At 38.5% G+C, this 24,230-nt stretch overlaps 1 protein-coding gene across 1 annotated transcript in view; it reads left to right on the top strand.

Moving 5' to 3' along the window:
- DKK2 (dickkopf WNT signaling pathway inhibitor 2) overlaps positions 1–22,041 on the top strand; it is a 45,411-nt gene extending 23,370 nt beyond the window's left edge. Inside the window, exons 2-4 of the mRNA XM_009564991.2 lie at positions 15,795–15,945; positions 16,607–16,756; positions 17,283–22,041. Of these exons, the coding sequence (XP_009563286.1) occupies positions 15,795–15,945; positions 16,607–16,756; positions 17,283–17,533 (552 nt within the window). The 3' untranslated portion in view covers positions 17,534–22,041. The remainder of the gene's footprint in view (positions 1–15,794; positions 15,946–16,606; positions 16,757–17,282) is intronic.
- Positions 22,042–24,230: the final 2,189 nt, after the last annotated feature.

Here is a 24,230-nt window from a genome sequence, read left to right as displayed (position 1 = left end):
CTGCTCTGGAGCAGCTCCAGAGCTCCCTTGCTGGAAGATAAGGATAAGTTTAACTCCCAAATAACGGTAAAAGTTTTACCTGTCATTTTAGGCCCCTTTTTTGGAAAAAAAAACTAGGTAGAATCTGGAGAACTAAAAAGTTTGTAGTCAAGACTTCTTATGTGATCTGTGGGAAGGCATCCCGCAGGGGCCTGCAGAAGAGTAACACAATGCAAGGAAGTTAGAACTGACAGTAGTTGGTAGAGATCCACCACCCTTCTCAGCTGGGGCTTGTCTACAGACCTGTGAGTCTTTTCTATTTTGCCACAAGCAGCGTGATACTCAATGAGTAGATATCCTATATTCACTCTTTTAGGGTGAAACCTCCATTCAGTAGTCCCGTCAGAATCGATTGGGCCATGTGTGTATTTTGTAGGACACTTTGTAGATACTCAGTAGGTTTGGTGGCCTTATGGAGCAGCCTAAATGTAACTGTCTTGCCCACAATTACCAATGGAGAAAGGCTTAGAATCAAAAAGTAATCTGATCTATGCTCTCAGATGTGTCTGCTCTCTAGTATTGAATTGGAGTCTGAAGTCTGAAATTGGAACAGGTTTTGCTCAGAGAAAGTAGAATAAGTAGAGTTATGGAGTGTTCTACAGCTGCTTTTTCTGAATGTAGTTATCTTTTATAAAGATTAAGATTTAAAGAATTTTTAGATTTGCAAACATGTCTTATGACTTAAATACTTGTTGACTTGTTTGATCTACAAAAGCAGATTATTTAAGCTTTGAGACAGTTTCATTTCAGGTGTACAAAATGCATTTTTAAGGATATTGTCAGACCATGACACTACTGTGTGCATAGGTGAGTGGATGATTCAGAAAAATTAACACACACAAGTCTTAGATTTTCTGTGAAAAAATCAAACTGTTTGAATGCCTCTCTTCGAGAGTTTGTCCAAGTTGCTCTAAAATAACTTCAAGTGAATGCCTCCAACAAACACATCATTTACATTCCATAATTTTATGCTGTCATGTATTGATGACCTGCTATTCAAATCTTTACTCATACGATAAGTCTTTAAAGACTAAATCCATTGTGAAGTCCAGCCAAAATATGGGATTATATATCACAAAGAGGGCTACATGCATTAGGGAAAGATTGCAAGATCATTCCTCTTTAGCTTTTTGATTTCCTAAATAAATTAAAACCTTTGTCTGATTTTGGCTGGGAAACCCTCTTTGTTGGCCAGCCACAAAATTTCCATCCATTTGCATCAGGGTTTTGTTGTTTTTTGTTTTGGTTTTTTTTTTTTTTTTTTAACTCACAGAGCAGATAACAGCAATGCTGGATTGAACATCTAAAAGACGGCACTCCGGCAGAGCTGGAGCATGCACCAGAGCAACAAACGCTGCACAAATATCTTTGCTGTTATTTATGTAGCTTGCTAATGAAAACAGTGATCCCAGAGAGTCATGAACAAGGTTCTGCCTAATGGAGTCTCTTTAAAACAACAGTTTGCTTCTTTCTTTTTGAACTTTTCAAGTCTCTCTTGACTTACACCCAACAGGAATGATAAGGGTACTACTCCACATTCTTCAGCAAATCTATTATGTGCAGGCATTTTTCCATTCAGATGTGTGTGTATACTTAAAAGACGGGCTTAAGACAGACTCTCAATTCCAAACCAGATGTACTTTGATTTAAAGACTTTAAAATAATTAACTTGAATTTTTTGCTATATTATAAACAACTGTGTCTTAGCTATTAGTAAGAAGAAGCTGACACTGAAAAGAAGCAAGGAAGGGAGGTCAACAAAGGTTTGTATAAATATCTGGATGAGGTGTTGGGGAGGATCCAGGCATTTGTGTTTTGCTCCTAGCATGCAGTCCCTACTGGCCATCACTCTATAAACAGCTGGGTTTTCTCGGTGTGACAGATGGTTGCAGTGCTGCTAATGCTGATATTTATCAATGCCTTCTATCTCCCTTCACTGAGTTTTTTAACAAGGACTTAAAAATACAGGGGAGAAATAGTGAACTCAATGATTGCATAGGAGTGTGTGTAGACAGACTTTGTCCTCTGTTTAAAGAAAAACAGACCAACTGCATTATCATATGCTTCTTCCTATATTTTCCAGATCTTATTATCAAGAATATTAAATCTTGTTAATAGAAGAAGAGGAGAAATGAGAAAAGATTTGGAGAGGGATGCTTTGGAGCAGAGTCATTATGTTCTCACAGAATGTTCTAGAAAAATATAATAGCAATGTAGTTGTATTTTAATGTTTGAGTATTCTCAGGTATGCAGAGGCCTCACTAATGAGCAGTGCTTGTATGATAGGTCTTACTGAGGGAACTCGTTGAGAAAATATTTCTTCTGTTGAATAAACCCGGATGAAGGTACTTAGATTAAACTTCGTAAATATGCTATGGGCTACGTAAAATTTAAGTACTTACTAATTCATATCTCCTGTTGTTGCAGCTCAGGATAGCCTGACACCCTCAAACTAAGAACTTTGACTGATAATTTGAATTATACTGATGAAAATGTATGTTTTTCCTTTAATGACAAAGCTTACCTTTCTACAGCGTATATCCCAATTGTGAATTCTTTAAGGTAGAGCACTGACTTGCCTTTGGGACAAGTCTCGAAATGTCATGTTTAAATGAGGTTCTGTTGATTAAAATGAGAACAGTGAACCAAAGGGATCAAGTACGGGTTTTCAGGAATAAAATCAGTGTTTGCTATGCACCATGCAAATGTATGTCCAAAAAAATTTCACTTGTAATAGCCAACGCTAGCAGGGCGTTAGAGTAGAATAGCACTGCAATCCTGGCTTCCACGTGGGGAACTGGGACTCTGTAGCAGCATTTCCTTTCCCTGCAGGTACTGGGGGAGGACAGAGTCATTTCTCCGTCCTTTACCCTTTGCACCCACACTCAGCATGTGGAACACGAGCACCTCTAAAGCAGGCTGCAGTAGAAGCTGATCGCTTCTGTGCCACAGATACCAGGGAAGATGAATAACAATGACAGTGATACTTCTTTATTTTCTGCATGTTTTCACAAAGGTTGCGAACACTCAGGTGAATTTAAACACAAAAAGAGGTGCCCAGTGTTTTTTGCAGCTCTTTCAGTAGAGTAAGTGTGTGACCACCACTGATGTAACTGTAGGTTCAGTACAGGTGGAGATAAATCAAGCCTGAGCCCTCTTAAGAGCACAGTGCTAAAGACGTGGTGCAAAAAGCACTTCATCAGGGAACTGTGCTGTCTCACTTGTTTCAAATGAGAAGTATTCTGCACAAGTCTTGTCTCCTGGAGAACTGAAGAGCGAGAAAATTAAAAGGAATTGATTGTCTTGGGAAATACCCTTCTCATGACTGAGGAAAGGCATCTAGTGTTACTTCCTTACTTTTCTGTGATGAAGTACTTTTCATTCACCTCAGTTTAGTCTGCTTTTCTGCCTCCTCATGATGTAACTAGGAAAATAATCTCTTGCCTAAGAGGTGAATCATGCTTTGTGTACAGCAAACTGTTACAAATATATTTTTGCAAGCACACACATATAGATAACATCAATAATTTGAATAATTTTGCTGCTGCTTGTTGGACTACCCGAGACTTAGTTATAAATATTTTTATCTGCTTAATAGAAACTTCCACATTTTTTTACATCTGGAGTGGCACCTGAAGTACAGGGAAAGCAATAAATCACATCTCCTTTGCATCTTCCAGCAAACACTCTAGCAAAAATGTAAGGAAGGAAATCTTCCTTTGTTGTAATCACATCTCATGGTCAATGACTGGTTTCAGCAAGGAGTTTAAAGAGACGTCTGCACATATCCATGCTACAAGAATTTTTTTTTGGCATTTATTAAGTAGGCTGATCAAGTTCATCTATAAAACACGCTTTAGGCAATCAATGTATTTATGTACTTTTACAGGTATGGCTAGAAAGGAGAACTACTTTTTTTTCATACTTGGCCAGTGTATGTGGTCACTTTGATTTGTGTTTGTATCCCTATATAGAGAGGGTAATTGTTAAAGATATCATCACTTATATTTAGTACATCTGAAAGGAAGGGCACAAGTGCAGAAATAGGAAATAATCACACAGTTAAAAGGATGAGGGTTGAAGATAATTACTTGTGTACCGTGTGCTTCTTATGTGGCCTTGGCATAATTGAGCCTTTTAATCTACACTACCTTGGGTCCATCTGTTTAAATAAAAAAGAAAGAAGAAATAAAAAAATATAGCAAACAAAACCAACAAACAAAATCCCTTAGAATCTCTTTTGTCCTTGTCTGGTCTTGCTTACGTAGACTACCTAGCAGTTACAGAACTGATCGTGCAGAATTATAAGAAAGTATTTCATCTAGACACTTCTTTGAGCATGGTTATAATGAGTAATACCAAATGATACCAACAAGAGTAGTTCAAATATGGGTTGACCATGTGACAAATGCTTGTTCATGAAGCATGCAGTACCCTGGAGGATCCAGCTCATGCAGAATAAAAGTTGTCAAGAAGATGGTGCAATATTACCATGGTTCCTGTTTCTTGGTTTTCCTAACAAGTATCAGATATTCATGGAAGTTTTCGTTTTACAATAAATTTGCGTGAACTAAAAAGTAAGTATCAGGTTGCTGCATCTGGCTTAGCTTTAGAAGTGGAAATATAGTAACGGGATAAACGAAAGGGCCACCCACTTTAAAGTGTGGGTGACCCATATAAGGAAAAAAAAAAATCTTTAATGGATATTTATTCCAAAGGCTGTTACAAAGAAACTGCTCTCAGACTGATGTAGTGCCAAGCATAGAGGATTAAACTTTTTAATGACTTTTTGTTGATCAACATCCAAGACATCTAGGAACAAAGAAGAGATTCCATAACTCCACATTAAGAATATTCTTTTCAGACAAGAAGAGAGTGCTTGAAAACATAAGTTCAGAAGATGCAGTAAAACATAGCAGGGAAGAGGATAAATAAAAGTCTCAGCTGCAGAACAGCTTATTTTGAGGGTGGAGGATGGATTTATTGTAAATTCAATGTTACATGACAGAATCCTAGGTAACTGCATGCTGACAAAGACTAGAATAGGACAATGTCCATTTTGGCTTGACTCAGAAATTGCATGGGATTATTCCTGTTTCTTTGGACTTTTTTTTTGTGTATCTTTTTCAAGAAATGACTGTCCTTTGTAGGTAGTGGGCTCGAGTCTGCAATTTTTTCCCCCTCTCTTTTTTATTTTGCATTTCTATGACATTAGGTGTTTTTCCCTATGAATTAGATATTTTTTGAAATCCTATTGTCCTTTCCCTTCTGTGTTATGGTGCCTAGCACTGAAGGAAGTCTTGCTTGAAGACACAAAGGGGCCAATAAGATCAAGAAGAGGGTGTAGTCAGAGTACGATGTCTGGAATGAAAGATGGTCCCTCAGTGGCTATTGCAAACTGAAACTAAGACCAGTCCCTACTAACTCAGGAGCTGCAGACATAAATGTAGACCGAAGCCACTCTGTTCTTGCCTCCTGGACTGCATGTGCTCTGCTTGCTCTTTTGAGAATTGGGGCCTGGGTTTGTTTGAATTAATAGTGAAGTCATTACACTATGTAAATATGTTAGTGTTCATCTGGTTTTACTCACAAGTTATTCTTGCCTTGCTGTGTTGTTCCTGTTTTCTTGTTTATGCAAAATTAACCAGGAGCATTTTAAAAGAAAAACGAAAAAAGGGCAAATAGTGTTGAAAAGTTCATTGTTTTGTGATTTACCACAGGCTGAAGTTGGGTAGGCAGCTCTAACTTAATTGTATAAGAGTAGGATGACTTTTTTTTTAGTGATCTTAGGGGTCCTTTCCCTTTCTGCCATCTTTGGCCTCCTTTGAGTAAGGTGTGATAATTTGTCTTAATAGCCTAGAATTACACATTTTCCTTTTACTCTTACTGAGGAGCAGCAATATGAGTCTAACCACTTTGAATAGGTTGTCTGTGCCCTCAGGGGGCTGCGACCAAGCCCTTTCTCAGGACAGCTGCTCCTTTGTAGGTAGTCCCACTGAGTGAGCAGTGCTGGCTCCTTATACGAGCATAACTGCTCCTTGAATAAGTCAGGATGAGGAGCTATGCTCTCCTATTGTAATTACTCCTTTTGTTATGAAGGGGAAAGTCTCAAGTTGCTTTATTGACTCATGCTGTTTCTCACTTATGCAAACTAAAGGTAAGAACTGAAGAAATATCACCCTTCCCCATTCCCCTTTCCTTGCCCTCAAAAGTTATGAACATCTCTGAATTCTCTGTGGTGCATGAGACTGGAGAGTGCAAGCTGGTGCAGGTGCCCAGCATTGTTTGTTTGTTCCGATATTAAAGCTGGGCTGACTGATTCCTCTATTGTTTAATTTCAATGCTCTGTAGGTACTTTGGAGTTCGAAGGATGTAGTCCTTCTCAGCTCCTCTCACAATGGAACAGTCACAATCATCATGTTGCAGAGGGGCTCATGTAGAGCACGAAAAGAAGGAAAGTGTTTTGAATATCAGATGACAGTGGTGGTTTCTGATGCATGGAGGAAGAAATGGGGATTGAAAAAGGCGTATGAGCCAGGTGTTCTTATATAAATGACCATCAGGGAGACAAACAATAATGCTGACATTCAGTAACAATGTTAGATTGCAGTCAGCAGTCTGCTGAGGTGGAGACTGCGGTTCATCCTTCTCAGACATACAGCATCTGGCTGTCTCTCCAGCTGACACGACTCATGTTTTCGGGGCTGTCCTTTTAAACATGAGGGCCAGAGAAACTTCGTTTTGAAAACTAGTGTCTTAAATGCTTTGTATCCTGCAATGCAAAGCATATTGTGAAAGAAATAACCAAGAGTCATTTCCAGGGTGAGGATCACAGATGCTGCACAAATGTTTATAACCTGGAAGCATTCTCTCTCCAGGCACTGTAGCAGACAATGGGAGTTTCTGAGGTTTTGTGCTGACTTCAGTAAGACAGGGTTACCCCCATGCTTTTTCTAAATTTTGTGAATGTTTAAAAGCAAAGGAAGTTTACTTCCTGAAGCTGGCATCTCATTTTTCTTGTGGTGAATACATACTTGCAGGGATGACTCCCAGTAAAAGCTTCACCTTGAAAGGGCACCATGATTTGGTGGTGTCCAGATCTAGGTGTTAGAAGAGTAACTTACTACCAGGTCCTAGCAGTTTCGTTTTACTCCCAACCCACAGTATCTGAGTATCTACCTGTGGTGTAATGTTTGCTGCTTTGTGAGCCGTAGGATCTGCTAGCTGTTCCCATCTGGATAGTACTCTTAGATAAATAAAATCTCCATACTTCTAAAGTTAATAGATCCAGAGGGAAAACTGGTTTTGGCAACCTACTGTTCATCCATTGCAGTAAACATGTTGATCAAAAAGCCAGAAGAATCTTACTCTGGAATAGATGATAAATAGCCAATTAGAGACAAAATTAAAAAGCTAAACCATCAGAAAAGAGGAGGGGAAAAGGCAGAGATAAAAGGGCAAGAACAGTCTGCTGAAAAGGCTGGACATAGAACAAAGTCTGTATTAACAAACCTTTATTCTTTCAGCAGTCTTTAGCGATGCATTCGAAAATGACATAAAATTAAGACCTAGAGGCTTATTGTCACATTGATTTACAACTACATTGTTGACTTCAAATATTACCTAACATTGTTTTGATGCCCTCTGTTGTAATGCTGCTGCTGGCAGTTTACCAGACAATATGAATCATACACATTTAGACATAAAATTTGAGGTGAAATTGACTGTTCCTCAAAATTTTTGAACCTTCTTTAATCATGTTTTCTGTAAAGTAAGAGTTCTGTAGAGCAAGAAGCTTCCTTTAAAATCTAGCAGCATAGGAGCCTCATGGTCTCTCCGAATGTTGAAAACAAGGCACTAATGTACAGTCCTGTGGTCATGGTATGTGGCAAAGAGGGAAAAATTGAGCACCTGTGTTGTACAGTGTGTGTGTGGGGGGGTGGGGGGAGGGCAGGAAACAGAGTACAGTTCCTTTAAAATGGCATAATTCAGCAGAGTGACATCAATACAGGTCTATGGCTGATAATTTACCTTAAAGGTGTGATAGAATCAGAAGACCTATAGCTGTGCTGCCTTGGGAACTACAATGTATGTGCTGCATCCTGGTGATAGTTTTGTGCTGCTCTGTGGGATAAGCAACATATATCTGTGCATATTTTGGGCTTTGTGTGCTGCCTTTTAAGTTATTTGAAAATATAACCCATTCCAGGTTTCACCTAAATGAAGAACTGAAGGTGAATCAAGTTGAATAAACTTATAAGGTGAATTACTTTAAATGCCTTACACCTTTGAGTTTATACTTTCATAGTACATATAAAATATGTTAGTCCAATTTAATTCAGATAACAATATCTACCCAGGAATTTAATTGATCCACTTGCAGTCTTTAAAGTTACCTTCTCTGGATGTCCTCCTGAAGCCAAGGCCAGTGTTAAACAGACATTGCCTCCACCCAGTTGGATTAAAAATGTAGACAGTTCTGTAACAAAAGGTGTTGAATTGTAAGATGTTGCATAAAAGGTTCTGCTTTAGACCTAAAATGCTCATTGAAGTCTACCCTATGGGCCAAGAGATCACACAGGGCCACAGTATGATTTGAGACTTCATATAGGAAAAGACTTTGAAGGTATTCTGCCTGCACTGGAAGAGACATCACACGTACTGGCTAGTTCTGCATGCAACACTGGGTAACACAGGTTCTGTTTTTATTTTAAGGTGTTTGATTTTCTTTCCACCAGGTGCAGCTATACACTCCCCCTAAGCACAGCTGCCCCCACAACTGCCTACCACTTGCAGAACGGGAGGTAGTTTTCCATGACATTTTCACTGGGATGAGGAAAACCTGACTCACGACCCATGTGAGTCCTGCAGCGTTGTCAGTTCAGAGAGATCTCAGCGAAGTTTGTTTTTTGGTTGTTAAGTCTGTTAATTTTGTCTGAGTTTTCCTTGGCTCTAGCAAATCATGAGAGCTGGACTACTGCACATTTTAGAAATGTTCTTCCCCTGGTGGTCTAGCAGTGGGTTGAGTATTACTTTGAAACATGAATATTTATTGTCTTAATAATGCAGGCTTCTGGGACTATTAGCCACACAGTTTGAAGGAATTATCTTTGGAGGTTGCAGTATACATATCCATGCTGTAGCCCTCTGTGAATCAGACCTCATGAACAGAAGAGTTGTTTAAAGTTGAAGAGTTAAAAATAAGTTATTGCTAGAAGAAAGTGCTTGTGCTTAATCTAGAGGCATAAGATGGTGCTTTTCTCTCTGGGTCTGGCAGAGAAGTGGGTGAGAGATATATTAATTTAACAAGAAGCATGCTCAGTGAGAAAAATTGAATCATTAAACTTGTCATGGCAACTGAACGAAGTAAATCTGTTTCATTTGCAACTACTGTGAGTTTTGCTTTGAGGAATGGTCTGTGCCACAACAGTCACTGAGAGTCAAGAGTTTCTGGTGAGATCAGTCTGAGACAGGATCCATGTCTGGAGCTGTCTGAGAGCACAGCGTGATTTCCTCCGCGGGATGAATTAACCATGGCTTTCTGCTCATGCACAGTGAGATCCTTTGCTATCATCTATGCTTGTGTTGAGCTAAGAATAGAAAAAAGCAACATCAGCAATGCTGTGGGAAAACTGCATTTCTCCAGATGGCGGCTGATAAACTCTTTTCTCATTTGGGATTAAAACCAAAATAGTAGTAAATGATGGTCATTTCCCATCCACATCTTAATGTACATGTTTCCTTAGCAGCTATGAGAAAGATAGGCTGAAGTTTGTCAGTTAGACGTGGATTTGAATGAATACATTTGAGCTGCTATCAGAAAATAGTTTAATTCCCTTGCAAGGAGAAAAAAAAAACAACCCATGAACAGCTTAGAGTTTGTTTGGTTTGCTTGTTTGTTAAAGAGCTTTGACTCTCCTCCCTTCTGTCCTTCATTTTGCTTTACCACATTTATGTGGTTCTGAATGAAAAGCTCTTATTTCCATTGTTACAAAAGTTTGTATTATTATTGAGATTGTTAGGTCTTCTTCTTAACTTTCATAGAGGATCTTCATTGTATCTCCAAAGTGGTGAGTGGGACTAATCCATGTCTGATGTATTCATCTAGCTCTACATCCCACGTTTCATGCAACTGTCCCACCAATGTTGATCTGCTAAAAGCCAAAATAAATTTGAGATTCCCAACTCAGAATCAAGCTCAACCAAGGAGCCAAAGAATGACTTGCATTCTTTGTAATTAGTCTTGACAGCAGGCTATTTGGTTAAGGCATGTCTGCATTTTCTAATTTATTGTTATGCTTTTACTTTGGATGAACTAATTCTTCAGAGAGAGACAGAGAGAAAAGCAAAAGCAGATCTGATACCCATGTGGCTATTTCATGTTTGCTCTATGGGGACCAAGTTCTTGCTCAGAAAGATAGTTCTCTCCTGTCCAAAACAAGATGGAAATGAGAGGCTTTCATCATGATTAATCCAGTTTGTTGCTTCATGATGGCTAATGGCCGTGGAATATTAAGCAATATATGCCGTCCCAAGACTGAAGGGCAGACTTTCTTATTCATCTCTTACATGGAGGGTGGATACTCTGTCCTCTTGCCTATGGTTGAGCTCAGTTTTGTTCATCTAGTTAGCACACTGGCTGTACGGAGGTCAGAGTCCACCTCCTTTACAGTCTACATTTTAAAATTTATAAACATATTATTAATTGAAATAGAGAAAATAAACTTTTTTCTTTAAGTAAGTGAGTGATAGACTTAGTTGCAGTGTCAATTCATTTGTGGTGAGCTGTCTCATAGGCATGATGTGAATATAAAATATTATATTGGATATGATATACAAAAGAAGAAAATAATGTCTGCTGGATCTGATAACATAACATAGTGACACAGGTGTTTGCACAGGGTATTAATAACTAGGGATTCTGTAAGTACAAGATTGTGAGTAGTAGCCTAAGTTTGATTTCTAACACAGTGGTACCAAGGCAGCAAAACCACTCCTGGGGTAACATGTGTCCATTTTCTTGAACCAGTTGTCTCACATTTGCAAGAGGTTCCAGGTCAGAGAGTGATGAAGGAGTGACCTGGCAGAGGTAGAATACTCTTATTTTCTGGGTGTACAGCTGGCTGTGGTTTTTATCCTCTTCTTCAGGTCAGTCCTCAGTATGGTCATGGGATCATTGTATGAGACAGAAGATGACCAAGTGTCTAGAACAGTAACCTCAGTGATGTTGTCATTTATGTGGTGTATGAGACTTTAGTTCTCTTTTTGAGTGCTGCTCATCATCCATAGTAAAAACGTAATGAATAACCTCCATGCTCTTTCTTCTGCTGGGAGTGGTAGTAGCCATGATCTCCTGTCAGGACCAACTCTGCACTTGGACTTTATGATGTGTTAAAAAAAACCCCCACAAAGTTAACTGCTTCTGGGGGAGTCACTACTGATATCTGTTCCACCAAATCACTTATTTAGGCACAGCCTCTCTCAATGTTGAAGGTGGGTCTGGAGCCAGCAGTGTTTAGGACTGCTTGTGCTGGACAAATGATGACACAACCTAAGTAAATATGCCAGTAGCTCTTCTCTTCTTTCTCTGACATAGTTAGCTAGTACAGCTTGGAGTTACTTTAGCTTAAAAACATATGAAACATAACAATATGAGCAAATGAGAACCTAGTGACTAAGACACTGGCTGAGAATATTGTCTTCAAATATTTTCTGGAGACCACACTGAAATTCAAGCCCTTATCTCCCAAAGCTCAATAAAGTGTCCGCCATCAGTCTACCGTCTCACCCTTCAACACATTACAGCATCTGTCTTACTCTCCCTCTGAACTGCTTCTCCATTACATTCTATAGTGCCAGACAGAGAGATCTGAGCTAACTGACTCCATAATGCGATAGTCCCACCACTTGGTATCTCTCCAGCTTGCAGTGAAACTCTTTCCTTCAGGATGACTCTATTAAATACACAGGATAGTAATTGACTGTAGCAAAAATATTAAGAAAACCTCATTGCACTGAGAAAAGTTGCTAAGTTAGATCTCCTCTGCCAAAAAGGGAAGGCAAAGGTAGAAATAAATTCCTGAACACTCTGCAAATCAAGGGAATGGCATTTAGCTACTTAGTCAAAGAAATTCGAGAGTCATTCCCTTTCTAAGCCTCACTGTGAAGTTCATAAAAAAGGAGGAGCTTCAATAGTACTGGAAGGACTTGTTCAACTATAAAAAACCCCCAAACTTTTCTCCTCTAAAATCTACTTTGTTTCCTTTGGGTATTTCTGTCATGCATTCTTGCTGTTTTGAATACAAATTCATGAAGGGCAGGAATGGAGATTCATGTTCTCTCTCTCAAAAAAAGAAAAATGTACCATTTACATGTTGCTCTGACCTGCCTAGCAAAGGTTAGTCTTGGTGTACTGATGAAGAGGGCATCCTGGAACAGTATGAGCAGCATTCATCTAAATATTTGGCCTGAACCCTCCAACTTTGCAAAAAAATCCAGTACACCTTTGAGGTATATTTTTTGGACATGCATTGAAGAGTATATTTTATACAAAGATAGAAAAGTAATTGGAATGGTTGATGAGAAAACAGCTCAGCAAAGCAACGCTCTTAATCAGACAACACTTTCTAAAGATGCAACTCATTATCACAGACAAATCTAGTTTATGTCATGCTATGGGTGATTTGATTGCCTGTAATCTGGGCTAGCAAAATTAAATAAGATTGTTTAAATACAGCTTTGGGGAGTGCTACATATTTTATCTTGGTTTCATCTGGTTTCCAATAATATCAAAGCCGTGTTTAATGGATAGAGATTTATGACCAGAAAATGATATGTATAGCTGAAGAATGTGAAGGGATGATGTGCCTTGTAGAATTAGTTATCATTGTTGGGGAAGTTGAGCTGGTTTACAGCTTGCTTTTTCCCTCTCCATCTGGGTCTGATTTGTGTCTTTGCAGTGTATATAGGAAATGTTCTCTGCAATTCTCTAAACGGAAAGACTGTATTTCAGGCACTGTGGTGTAGGAAATTCTGAAAACCTTGACTTGTGCATAGACAATTATTAGTATGTACATTTTTACACGTATATTTTCTTTATCCTGTATTTTAGAATTTTCTTTATCCTGTATTTCAGAAAATATATATATAAAAATACATAGATTGGTTCAGCTACTACCAACAATGGGACAATTACGAATACATTTTCCCTACTGTTTGCCAAGGTTATGCACACTATATTATTTTATTTTTGTGTTTTAATGCCAAGTACTGTGCAGCAATAGAAATTACTTTCCTAGGAGAAGGAGCTATTCCAATTAATTTCTAGTGACTAGGAGACAGACATAAGGCATTTTGCCAGTTTTTCTTTGAGCTACATGTAACACAAAATAATTTTTTAATGTGCTGCAGTCATAAGTAAGTGAATACTTTGGATTTTTTTTTTTTTCATTTCGGAAGTGTCATCTTTATTTAGGATGAAGCTCTAGGTTGAGACAAAAGGCTGAGTTGTAATACTTTTCTTGGCAATTTTTAGTGTGAAAATGGTCTCTGATTACTTTGACCATTCTTAAAGATAGGACTGAGAGTTGGCAATTAGATGCATATTTTAAAATATTTTTTACATGTCACTCAGGCTAAAAGCCAAAAGTAAACCAGACACTAGATATGGTATGTGAGAGCATTCATTAGCACCATTCAGGATCAGGGAACTCTCTTTTTTTTTTTAAAGCTATTTGAGAAACAAAAAAGCCCTGCAAGTAGGCTTCTTGCTGACAAGTTGCAGGTGTAAGCCACATGCCCATATTGGAAAAAAAAAGAGATGCGGTTATGAAGGTCTTGATGACAGACAAGGGTCTAAAATGCCTTCATCTCCAGGTTTTAGCTAATTCATCTGGTTTTGATTTCCATTTCCGCCAGCTAGCAGTGTTAGTATTTTCTAGATTCACTATAACCATGCACAGGTCTATATAAAATCACTATTCTGCATTGTTAAATCCTGAATTTAGTAAGGTCTCAGTCAGGTACTGACTTAAAAGTCAGGTACTTTTAAGTTAGTTAGTTTTATGGTAACTACATCATAAATTGTAAGTCAGTCTTAATGAGGAAAAGGATTGGTGACATTGAGGGGAAAGGTCTTTATTTTCACGTTGTTAGAATAGGTAGAATACATTTATACCTTCAAAGTATGAAACAGGTGAGTGTTTCCATTTGTGTCTTATGGCTACGCCTAGCTAAAAAATCTGGTCATCTATGATGTTCATCCTCTCAAGGTTCAAGTCAAGAAGAAATGTTTATTTTTAATGGAGAAAGACTTACACATACATCAGGTTACTCCAAACAGCTGTACTCTCAAATCATTCTTCAAGGCAGATCTTCAGAGGGCAAAAGTAATGGGGCAGCAGCAAGCTGAATTTAAATTGTTATTAGATAAGTAATCTGCCTACACTGAAAATTAGCCAATTGAGCTTTTTGTTTGTTGTGAATAATTCAATTGTAAGAGTCCTTTTGAAAACTGTAAAAACAATACTTTGATTTATTTCAAATGCTGAAGATAATTAGTACAGAAAATGTAAACATTGTTTCAGAAAATGCCCAAATGTATCCCTATCTTTTTATCCAAACAAATTCCTCAAGTGTAATTTTGAGGAATTAAAAAATCTATGGTTAATTTAGTAGTCAATAAATTAGATGCAGATAGATAGCATAGTTGTAGCCGTGTGGGAGTGAGCTGAAAGCATTTTGGGATGTGGCAGTGTGTGTTGCTATGTCTCCTTTAAGCATCATGTCTTTTTATATTGTAGGAATAAACTTTTCTGTCTCTTTTATGGGAGAATGCAGTGTTTTTACACACTTTTTTTCCAAAGTCGGTTTTACTGTAAGAGAATGCTGGTTTTGATGAATACGGGAGGATTGTATACTTGTGCCTCTTCTTGCAGGGAGTCATATATGCAAGACAGTTTGTGCTCTGTAATATATTCCAAGCTGCATAGCACAGGGTGCCGTTTAGCAGGTGGCAGGTGTAAGGAGTACACTAAGCCCATAAGTGAAGTAAAAGTTCTCAAAGTGAAATGCTAACTGGTAATGTTCATTCACTTTCAAGGAGTCCAACTGGTGTGGGCCAGTGGGGAGTGGTGCAATTGCAAAGGAACTTATATGAATGTGATATAGATGTTTACTGTCAGAACCGTGAACTTATTACCCATCAGTGTATTTCACAACTATCAAAGGAAAATGCCTCCTTGGAATTTAAGTTAAAATTTTACTTATCAGAGGGTGTGTTTCGCATTTTCTGCTAATTTTATGGCTCTGTTTACTCTTTGCTGTGGAGTTTTAAGCTCTTTTCTATGAATCGGAGGCCTGAACCCAAAAAATTATCAGCTCTCTTGTGCCAACTTCTGTTTGAAGCAAGAAAAGATCAAATCACCAGGGAGCTGGTTGTAACTCCTTAATTCTTTAAGCAGATACATCTTCACCACCAGCATGAGCTTAAAAGATTGCTAGATGTGGTGATGTTGGGCTGATGGCTGAACTTCATAATCTTGCAGGTCTTTCCCGACCTTAGTGTTTCTATGTTTCTGTGATCCCTGGCCCTAGTGAATGGTATCTCGACCGTCAATTTGTTTGTTTGTTTAGAGGTTTTTTTGGTGGATGTGGGGTTTATTTTTGGTTTTGTTGGTTTCGTTTTTATTAAATGGGCTGCATATATGCCGTGTATAAAGGAATGCTTCACTATAAACCTTACTTTCACCCACCAGGCTTATCCTTGCACCAACGATAAGGAATGCGAAGTTGGGCGATACTGTCACAGTCCTCATCAAGCAACGTCTGCATGCATGATGTGCCGGAGGAAGAAGAAGCGTTGTCACAGAGATGGCATGTGTTGCCCTGGGAACCGCTGCAACAATGGTATATCAGTAATTTCTTGGGTTTCCTCCATTAAAACCAGCATTTTGATAGCATCTATTTCTCTCAGTGTTCCCAGCAACAGTGTATTTTTCTGGGTGACTCTGCTCCTTTTTCTAAACTAAGAAAACTTCCATTTTCTACTTCATTCCACTCCACTTCCTTTTCTTTAATAGTATCACTATGTCTAAGGCTAGCGTACTAATAGGTTTTTTCCCATTTTGGGGTAGGCACACCTAAAATGCTGCTTCTGCTAACTGAAATCACAGCAATATATTCTAGTTTGATTAACTGGAAGACTGCACAGAACCCATATTTTTAAGGAAGCAAAAGAGACTTAATGAATCCTTAATCTACTCTTCCTGGAGAGGATTATAACAGTACTGTTTGTATTCCCATACTGTCCTCTGGAGAGAGATGTGTATGAGGTAGTCTTTGAGTGCTCAGACTGTAAAACCAAATTAACAGCAAGACCATCTTTCAGTGACTGAAGCAGAGCTGTAGTGAAGTTAGGTATTGGGGATCAGAGACAGAGGTCTGATGAGAGCCAAGTGTTGCTAAGGCCAAGCCCCAACACCTTCATGGTCCTAGTCCTGATCCTAGTCTGTATATTGGTTGCTTTTCCTCCTGTTCAAATCTTTGATTGTCTGTCTTTTCTTCACAGGTATTTGCATACCAGTAACCGAAAGCATCCTTACACCTCACATCCCTGCTCTTGAAGGGCCACGTAACAAGAAGAATGGTCATTATGCTAGCAAGGATTTAGGATGGCAAAACCTAGGGAGGTCACGCTCCAAACTGTCACACATAAAAGGTAAGATCACATTTGTACTACTCTGCTTTGTTCCTTCGTGTCATGAATCGTGTTATTGCTGTTAAGATACAGTAGTGCAAACCAGAAATAGGTAATTTCACAGGTGATGAATGTCGCATCTATCATGAGAATTCACAGCATGACTAAAAATGTGGTATAATATCAACCAACAGTTCCTATGATTGAAATAGCATCTGCTTTCTTCTCTGTGTCAGAGGTGGATTGACAATCCGTTTTTCGGTTGTGCAAGATTGCACATATCCTCTTCTTGTAACAATCATGTAATTAAGCACTTGTAATTCTGCTTATAGTCCTATAGCTGAATTTCACCTTACTGAGTCTTATGGCAGGCCTCATTAATTGCCCACTTGAACTGTCCTAATTAATTTCATCCATTATGTCTACATCCTTCAAACAGCCACAGGTGGAAATATCATCTCTCCTTTTTCTGAGCCTCATTTGCATCAGTCTGCAGTGAATCTGTACATTTTCCCATGAGGTAAAATAATTTGGTTGCTCTTTTTAGGACATGAAGGCGATCCCTGCCTACGGTCATCAGACTGTATTGAGGGACACTGCTGTGCTCGCCATTTCTGGACCAAAATTTGCAAGCCTGTGTTGCATCAGGGGGAGGTGTGCACCAAACAGCGCAAGAAAGGTTCCCATGGACTGGAGATTTTCCAAAGATGTGACTGTGCCAAGGGGCTGTCTTGCAAAGTGTGGAAAGATGCCACCTCCTCTTCTAAATCAAGACTTCACGTGTGCCAGAAAATTTGAATGAGGATAAGGAAGATAGTATTAAGTGACTGTGGCTTTATGTATTTTAATACATTATGGCATTGCGGGAAACGAGGACTGCAAATGAAAGCAGAATGGCTAACATAACAGTTAGGGTAGCAGTAGAAGTCACACCAAAAGCATTTCTTTTTGAGCTGATGGTAAACACAAGTGCAGCTGAAGTTCTCCTACTGTGCAGCTCTTCTGTAAATAACTTCTAGAGTTTGTGGGAAATGCTAGGATGCAAACAAGTACAGTGGACATTCATGTCACTTACCTTGCTGTGTTGTCCCATGATGTTTCAGGGGTTCAGTGTTAGGGCTGCGGTGGGTGTCCAGCATGGTAATGGCTGCTAAATGAATTATATACATTGTACTCCTATAGGAAGCATTGCCTGCCCGGAAGATACATCTGTCGACTGAAGGTTATCAACCGCATTGCAGGTGTGAGAAATGGAAATAAAGTTACTGTGAATGTCCACAGATCCTTGTCATTCAGGGCTGACACTTCAGCAAAGAAAGCACTCCTGCAGGACAGGAGTGCTATGTTTTGCAGGCCCTCATGAAAGAGGTGAAAACTTGCCATCTCACATTTTCAAGACAGTAGCAGTTTCTCTAAGAGGAGACATTTAAACAGGGTTTTGTTTCCTATAGATAGGTAAATTGAAATGCTTTGTGTAGTTCAATGTCATAGTATGGCACTTAATTGCTTGTATTTGCCTCAGTTTACTGCTAGTATACGTTGGGTTGAACAGATGAAGCAAATGTGTGCATGCTGAATCCAAAATTATATACAGCAGTTGCTCATTAGTCATAAATATACTTTCCTTGCCTAAGCATGCTTGTATTATAGATGTTTCCAAAAGAAATAGCAGAGTGTTGAAGTGCCTTACAGAAAGAGCTGTGAATGTGTTTCACTATTACTGTTATAAGAGATGATACAGATGTTTTTCGAGGTGTTAGAAACATACTGCTACAAACTCAAATTTTTACAGTATATTAATGGCAACAGGTTACTGATGGCACTCTGCAGAAATATAATGGATTTGTTTCTTAGAGGCAGCAAAGAAAAAGGGGTTGGCTTTTGTGTGCACCTCCTCTCCTGCAGAAAATGATGGAAGAAGATGATATGACACCAAATGACTTGTTAAACATCATGTGATGTCACAGCATACTAGCCTCCATCATGTATTCAGCCTGAACTTGATGTCCTCTCAGTCTGGACTATTCTGTCAGGAATGATGGAAGTATATGGACTCTGGAAACAAGCTGACAACTCTACATTGTTTTTGTACTTGTTACAAAAAGGACAATCTCCTTCCCTTGACTTGTCTCACAGGTCTTTCTTCATTTTAATTATTTGCAAGTATTCCTTTGTATAGACATTGGTAAAGAGACTGATATTTCTTTAAAGAAGTCTGATTTTATAATTGACCTACTGCTAAGTTGTAATTATCCATTTATAATTACCCATTTTCATATTTTGTAATACAAGGGACTTTTCTGTTTAATCAGTTCTGAACAATGTGTGTAGACCAATATGTAGTTGAACTTTGAAGACCCTGTAACTCATAGCTGACACCTCTTTCCACCAATGGTGGTTTGAAAGCTATAGCTTAGCTCAACCACCATACTCATACTTCCCAACTAGGACAGAGACCTCAGTTACATTGCCTTAATCTTTCATAAGAGTCTGAAGAAGAAGAGTATTTCACATCTCTTTCCCCACTGGAGCTGGATTTATTTACCGAGAGGGTCTTCTGTTTTTTAATAGTCTCAGTGTTATCTTGCGGTCCTATCATTGCAACTCTGCTATTTCAGAGTTTTCCCAGTGTCACTGACACAGGAATAAGGCTCAGATATAGCAGAATTTGAAGACATTAAAAAGGTACAGGACACACATCATACTTGGAAGAGAAACTCCATTGCTGTCATTTTGACTATATATAGAAGAAAATGATACACAGCATGAGCAGAGGTGTTTGCAGAAATATGGTCTCAGCAATTTTTATCTCTTCTTATCATTGGTCTATCCTTTTTCCTCTTGCAAAACATAGTTATTCGGGATAATTTATTTACAGGAAATGTTTAATGAGATGTATTTTCTTATAGAGATATTTCTTACACAAATCTTTGTAGCAGAATATATTTGCAGCCTGTTGACTTTAATGTAGAAAAATGTATAATAAGATTAAATATATTAAATGTCCTTTCCCATTCCTCCCCAAATATTTCACCTGTATTCCTTTCCTTACCTGCTGCTTAAGAAGAGAAGTTCTTTCTGGAAAGATATGCAAATCTATTGAAAAAAAAAACCCAAACCCATATATTTTAGCTGTACAAGAAAAAGCATCTGACTATACTTGTGTCTCAAAGCACTGTGTAGCCTAAGTTTTGGTAAAACAAATGAAGGTCATCCTAAAATTCCCATGTGTCTTTTCAACAAAACTTGTTTAAGTGGCACCTATCGGTATGCTTTCCCTGGGACATTTTATACCTAAACATTAGAGAATAGGTTTTGAAAGTAATGCACCTGAATGCATAATGTTCAATCAACCAGATTGAATCGGAAAGGTGCCCAGACACCTTCCCTGGATAGATGTACATAGCAGAGAGGGTAAAGCTGGTATTCCAATTACATGGTATTTTGCTATAAGTTACAGCGTACAAACGCACTGTTGCAAGATCTAGAACTGGCAACTCCGAAATGGCAGATAACAGCATTCAGCTCTAATAACATGAAAGAATCCATGTGACACAACTGAAACAATTGCTACTAAAACCAGCCAAATTGTGATCCCACAAAACCCGCTGCAGAGCTCAATAAATATTGCAAAATAATGGTTGTGCTTACTGAACAACGGTCTCAACATTCTTCTTACTTTTTTCTGGTAACCATTTGGTCAAACAGATATACATTTGGAGGGTGGAATAGGCTAAAAGTCACCCTGGTGTTTGTACAAAATGAAAAGTTTTTGCTACTGTTATTTGCAATATTTGGTGGGTAGGCCTTTGAAAAATTCCAACACTTTTAACAGCAACATAATAAAGCTGGTTGGTTGTTTTATTTATAATCACAATAATAATAAAGCCATGCTTTCTTACCTAGCTCACTGGTCTGATGTATCACATTTTTCTGATGTTGCATTAGGCAGGAGTGAAGGAGCAGAGCCAGTCTAGAAGTCTGTGTTACCTCATTTTAAATCATACCAGTTCACTGAGATGAATGGAAATTTTCTGCTTTATTATCTAACACAGTTTTTAACATGCCCACCACTACCAAAGGGTGCTAACAGTTCGACACAGACCCTACACTCATTCTTACCTTCTGTTTTGCCTTGAAATTTATATGACTGTTGCCGTTTGCTGAAATGTGGCAAATGTCTGCTTCAGCCTCCTTTTACATTAGTGCTCTGGCAGCTTTTTACAGACGTGCTTGAGCCCACAGTGCAGGTGGTAAGGAGGAAGCACAGGAAATGGCAGCAGTGGTGAAGAGGGTGGACTGGGGAGAGCCAGCCAGGAGCTTGAAATGGCAGGGAGAGGGGGAAAATCTACCTCAAAATTTTGTTAGATGCTATTGCAAAACCCACAAATGTTCATGGTGTCCCACCCATTACCAAGAATGGACGAAGGGTAAATATGTGCTGTCTGTTCCTAAGCCACATCCCCACAGCAGTGACCCAAAGGGAGGATGCGTGACTGATCGAGTGATTCTTGTCCCTCCAAAGCTGAAGTGTTGAGCCTACGTCCCCTTGACAACAGCATGAATCTCACCTTGGTCCTTTGTAGCTCCAAACCTTAATAATTCCAGAGGCTTTGATTTGGCACCAACCCTCAGATGCATTGTTCATTGCTACAGCTCACAGCCTGGCTATGCCTTGGCATCCCACTGGAAGACTGCAGCAAAGGAAGGAAAAGACAACGCCAGGAGACAGCTGCTGCACTGCAGAACTCCAGCTGGTCCCAGAGTTATTATTTTGACCACCACTGATGGGACTGACCCCAGTGGATATACAGCATTGGATAGAGCTCATTGAAAACTTGTTTATTCTGGCAGCTCTCTGTTTTTTTTGGAATTGCTTATTGTTATAGCATGAGTGTCAATTACTTATTTACAAACGTCTGGTACCAATAAACTCTTTGTTTTTTTTACAGAACTGGCTTGCAGCTTGATTTAGAAGTGGTTTGCTGCATGCCAACTTCCTGAAGTAGAGGAAATAAAGTTTTAAAGGAAATCAAAATTTTAAGAAGCACAGGCTTTCCTCTCACCTTTTCTTTTTAGGAAACAACTACTTAGAAAAAGAGGAAGAAAAAATACATAATTAACACAAAGAGATACTCTGACACATTTTTAGTCTTTGTGCCCTTAGCAAAACTCATACAGCAATTTTGCACTGCTATTATCAAAGCAGGCCAAAGACCAGTCAGAAATCAGAAATGTACACTTGTGTGATTGCTATAACATATGTATCTCTGTTTTCTGTTCCTTATAATCTATTCTTTATTTCTGTGACTATGTTATTCATCAATATTCAATTGGCAGGTTTGCACACTTTTTTTAAAAAATCAACTATTATTAATAAAACATTCAATTATTCAGTACAATCATAAGCATAGAGCTCACAAGTATTGTGTTTTTCCTTAAGGATAATAACTTTTAATGGACTCTTCAAGGTATATAAATACACACAAAGTAAAGAACAACATAGTTCTGGAAAAAATTGCCAGGAATTTTGAAATGGATACATTAATGAATCCAATGGCCACCTGAAGCTTTAGAAAAATCCACATCAAAATTATCTGAGCAATGTGTTTGTCAGTACAGTCTTGAGTATTTCCTGAAATACTTCTCTGAATCTTAAACATTTTTAAGTATATGGAGGCTGATTTACCAATGATTCAGTAAGCAGAAAGTCCTGTAGAGGTCAGTGGGAGCACTTGAGGTGCAACACTTTGGTAATGTTATCTAGTGTTCTTGTGGCACCTTTGCTGAAAAATAAAAGAAAACACGGAAAATACTCACTGTAGAACTGCAAAGGCTTCAGAGATCATCATTAAGAACATTGTAGCAATGGAAAACTCTTACAGGAAAGGAGAGTCACAGAGAACAATGAGGATTAGGCTGTGAGTGAAGGGTTTATTGGCTATTTTAGAAAGAAAATTATGGTGAAGGTTATGATTAAGTACTATGAAATGATGAGAAGTTGGGAGAAGGCAGCTTGACGCAACAATTTAAAATTCTTCAAATCAGAAAGAAGGAGTAGGTCATTGTATTCCCATGCATAGTAATATACTGTATTTTACCCACTTAGCCCTTTTAAATACAGTGATGATCATTTTCCTACAGTACACTTTGCACAAGGTGTCAAATAATATTTCCCTCAAAGCCTTCTCAGTTTAAAGTCAAGAATAGAGAAGGTGGCTTGTTCCACGTTTAAATACCTGGCTTATCCCCAGTTGTTTTTATTTGATGTTTTTTTAATTTTTCTACTGAATGAAGGAGACGTTGTAGCTATGAGTTCCTCCTCATTAAGGTACTTCTACACTGAAAGCAACTCACATCTCAATCTTCTTAACAGTCTTTGTATCATGGTCCTTTTTGCTGAAAGCACACATTAGCCTTATAGAACACCTAAAAAGACATAGCAGATGGTTTTTGATGGCTGTACTGGGGACATCTGAGGCTTTCGCATCTAAGCAAACTGATGAAACTGCTTGAGATTTTGGGACAAACACAATAACTGCTAAAGTGATCAGCAGTTAAATGCTCATATCAGTTTTGTTTCCATTTAAATTAGTACCTGTGGAGGTACTCAAATAAATGCTGTAGTTTAATGCTCATCAGAACTAGAGCTAGTGGGAAACCTGTGCAAAAAAAAATTTTTATTATTTTCTTTCATTGCTTCCGTTTGGGGGTAGAAAACATTTTTGATCATGGATTTTTACGTTTGGTCACCTCTAGATAAAAATATATTTTGTACTAACAAATTGTTCATTATTAGTGCTACATCTTTTTTTGCAAAACCCAATATTGTGACTTTGATATTTAGAAAGTTTCCTCATGTCATAGCAACAACTGTAGACTACAGCCCTATCTGTCTAAGCTCCTATCAAAGAAATGTTTTCCAGTTCTTAACACACAGTGGGCTTGGCCCCCAAGGGACACCTCCAATGCCTGCCCAAGAACCTCTGGCTCCTTGGCTGACGATATTCCCTCCATTGACTGCTTATTAAATTTTCAACAAGAGTTTTCACTCTCATTAATCTTTCACCCACAAGCACCTTTGACAGCAGCTGAACCACCAGCATCGCCTTATTGCTTTGATTTATCCATTCCTTCCCCACCCTGAGTCTGCAGCCATCTCTCTGTACTTGAAGTCTGAAGTCTTTGCTGCTGGGACTGACTTTTTGTTCTGTATTTGTACAGCACTTAGCACAAGAACATGCTAGTTCATTACTAAAGTTCAATTAGGTTTTACTAAAGCTAATATTAACTATTTTTACTACCACAGATGACTGGAAACATAAACATCAGATAGGGTTATTCTGTTAAGAATTCCTAACGTGAAATGAAACACAGCACTGCCCTGCCTGCCTCATACTACAACAGTTTTCAACTTGTGGTTCATTAACCCCTCCCCATGTTCAGAGAGCCTAAGCTAGAAAGCATCCCTCATTGTCAGTAAGTTGGAAAAAAA

This window comes from Cuculus canorus, chromosome 4, assembly GCF_017976375.1.
Source record: "Cuculus canorus isolate bCucCan1 chromosome 4, bCucCan1.pri, whole genome shotgun sequence".
In the NCBI taxonomy this organism is placed as follows: Eukaryota; Metazoa; Chordata; class Aves; order Cuculiformes; family Cuculidae; genus Cuculus; species Cuculus canorus.
Note: the sequence above shows the minus strand (reverse complement) of the source record. Positions and strands in the feature narration are given on the sequence as shown.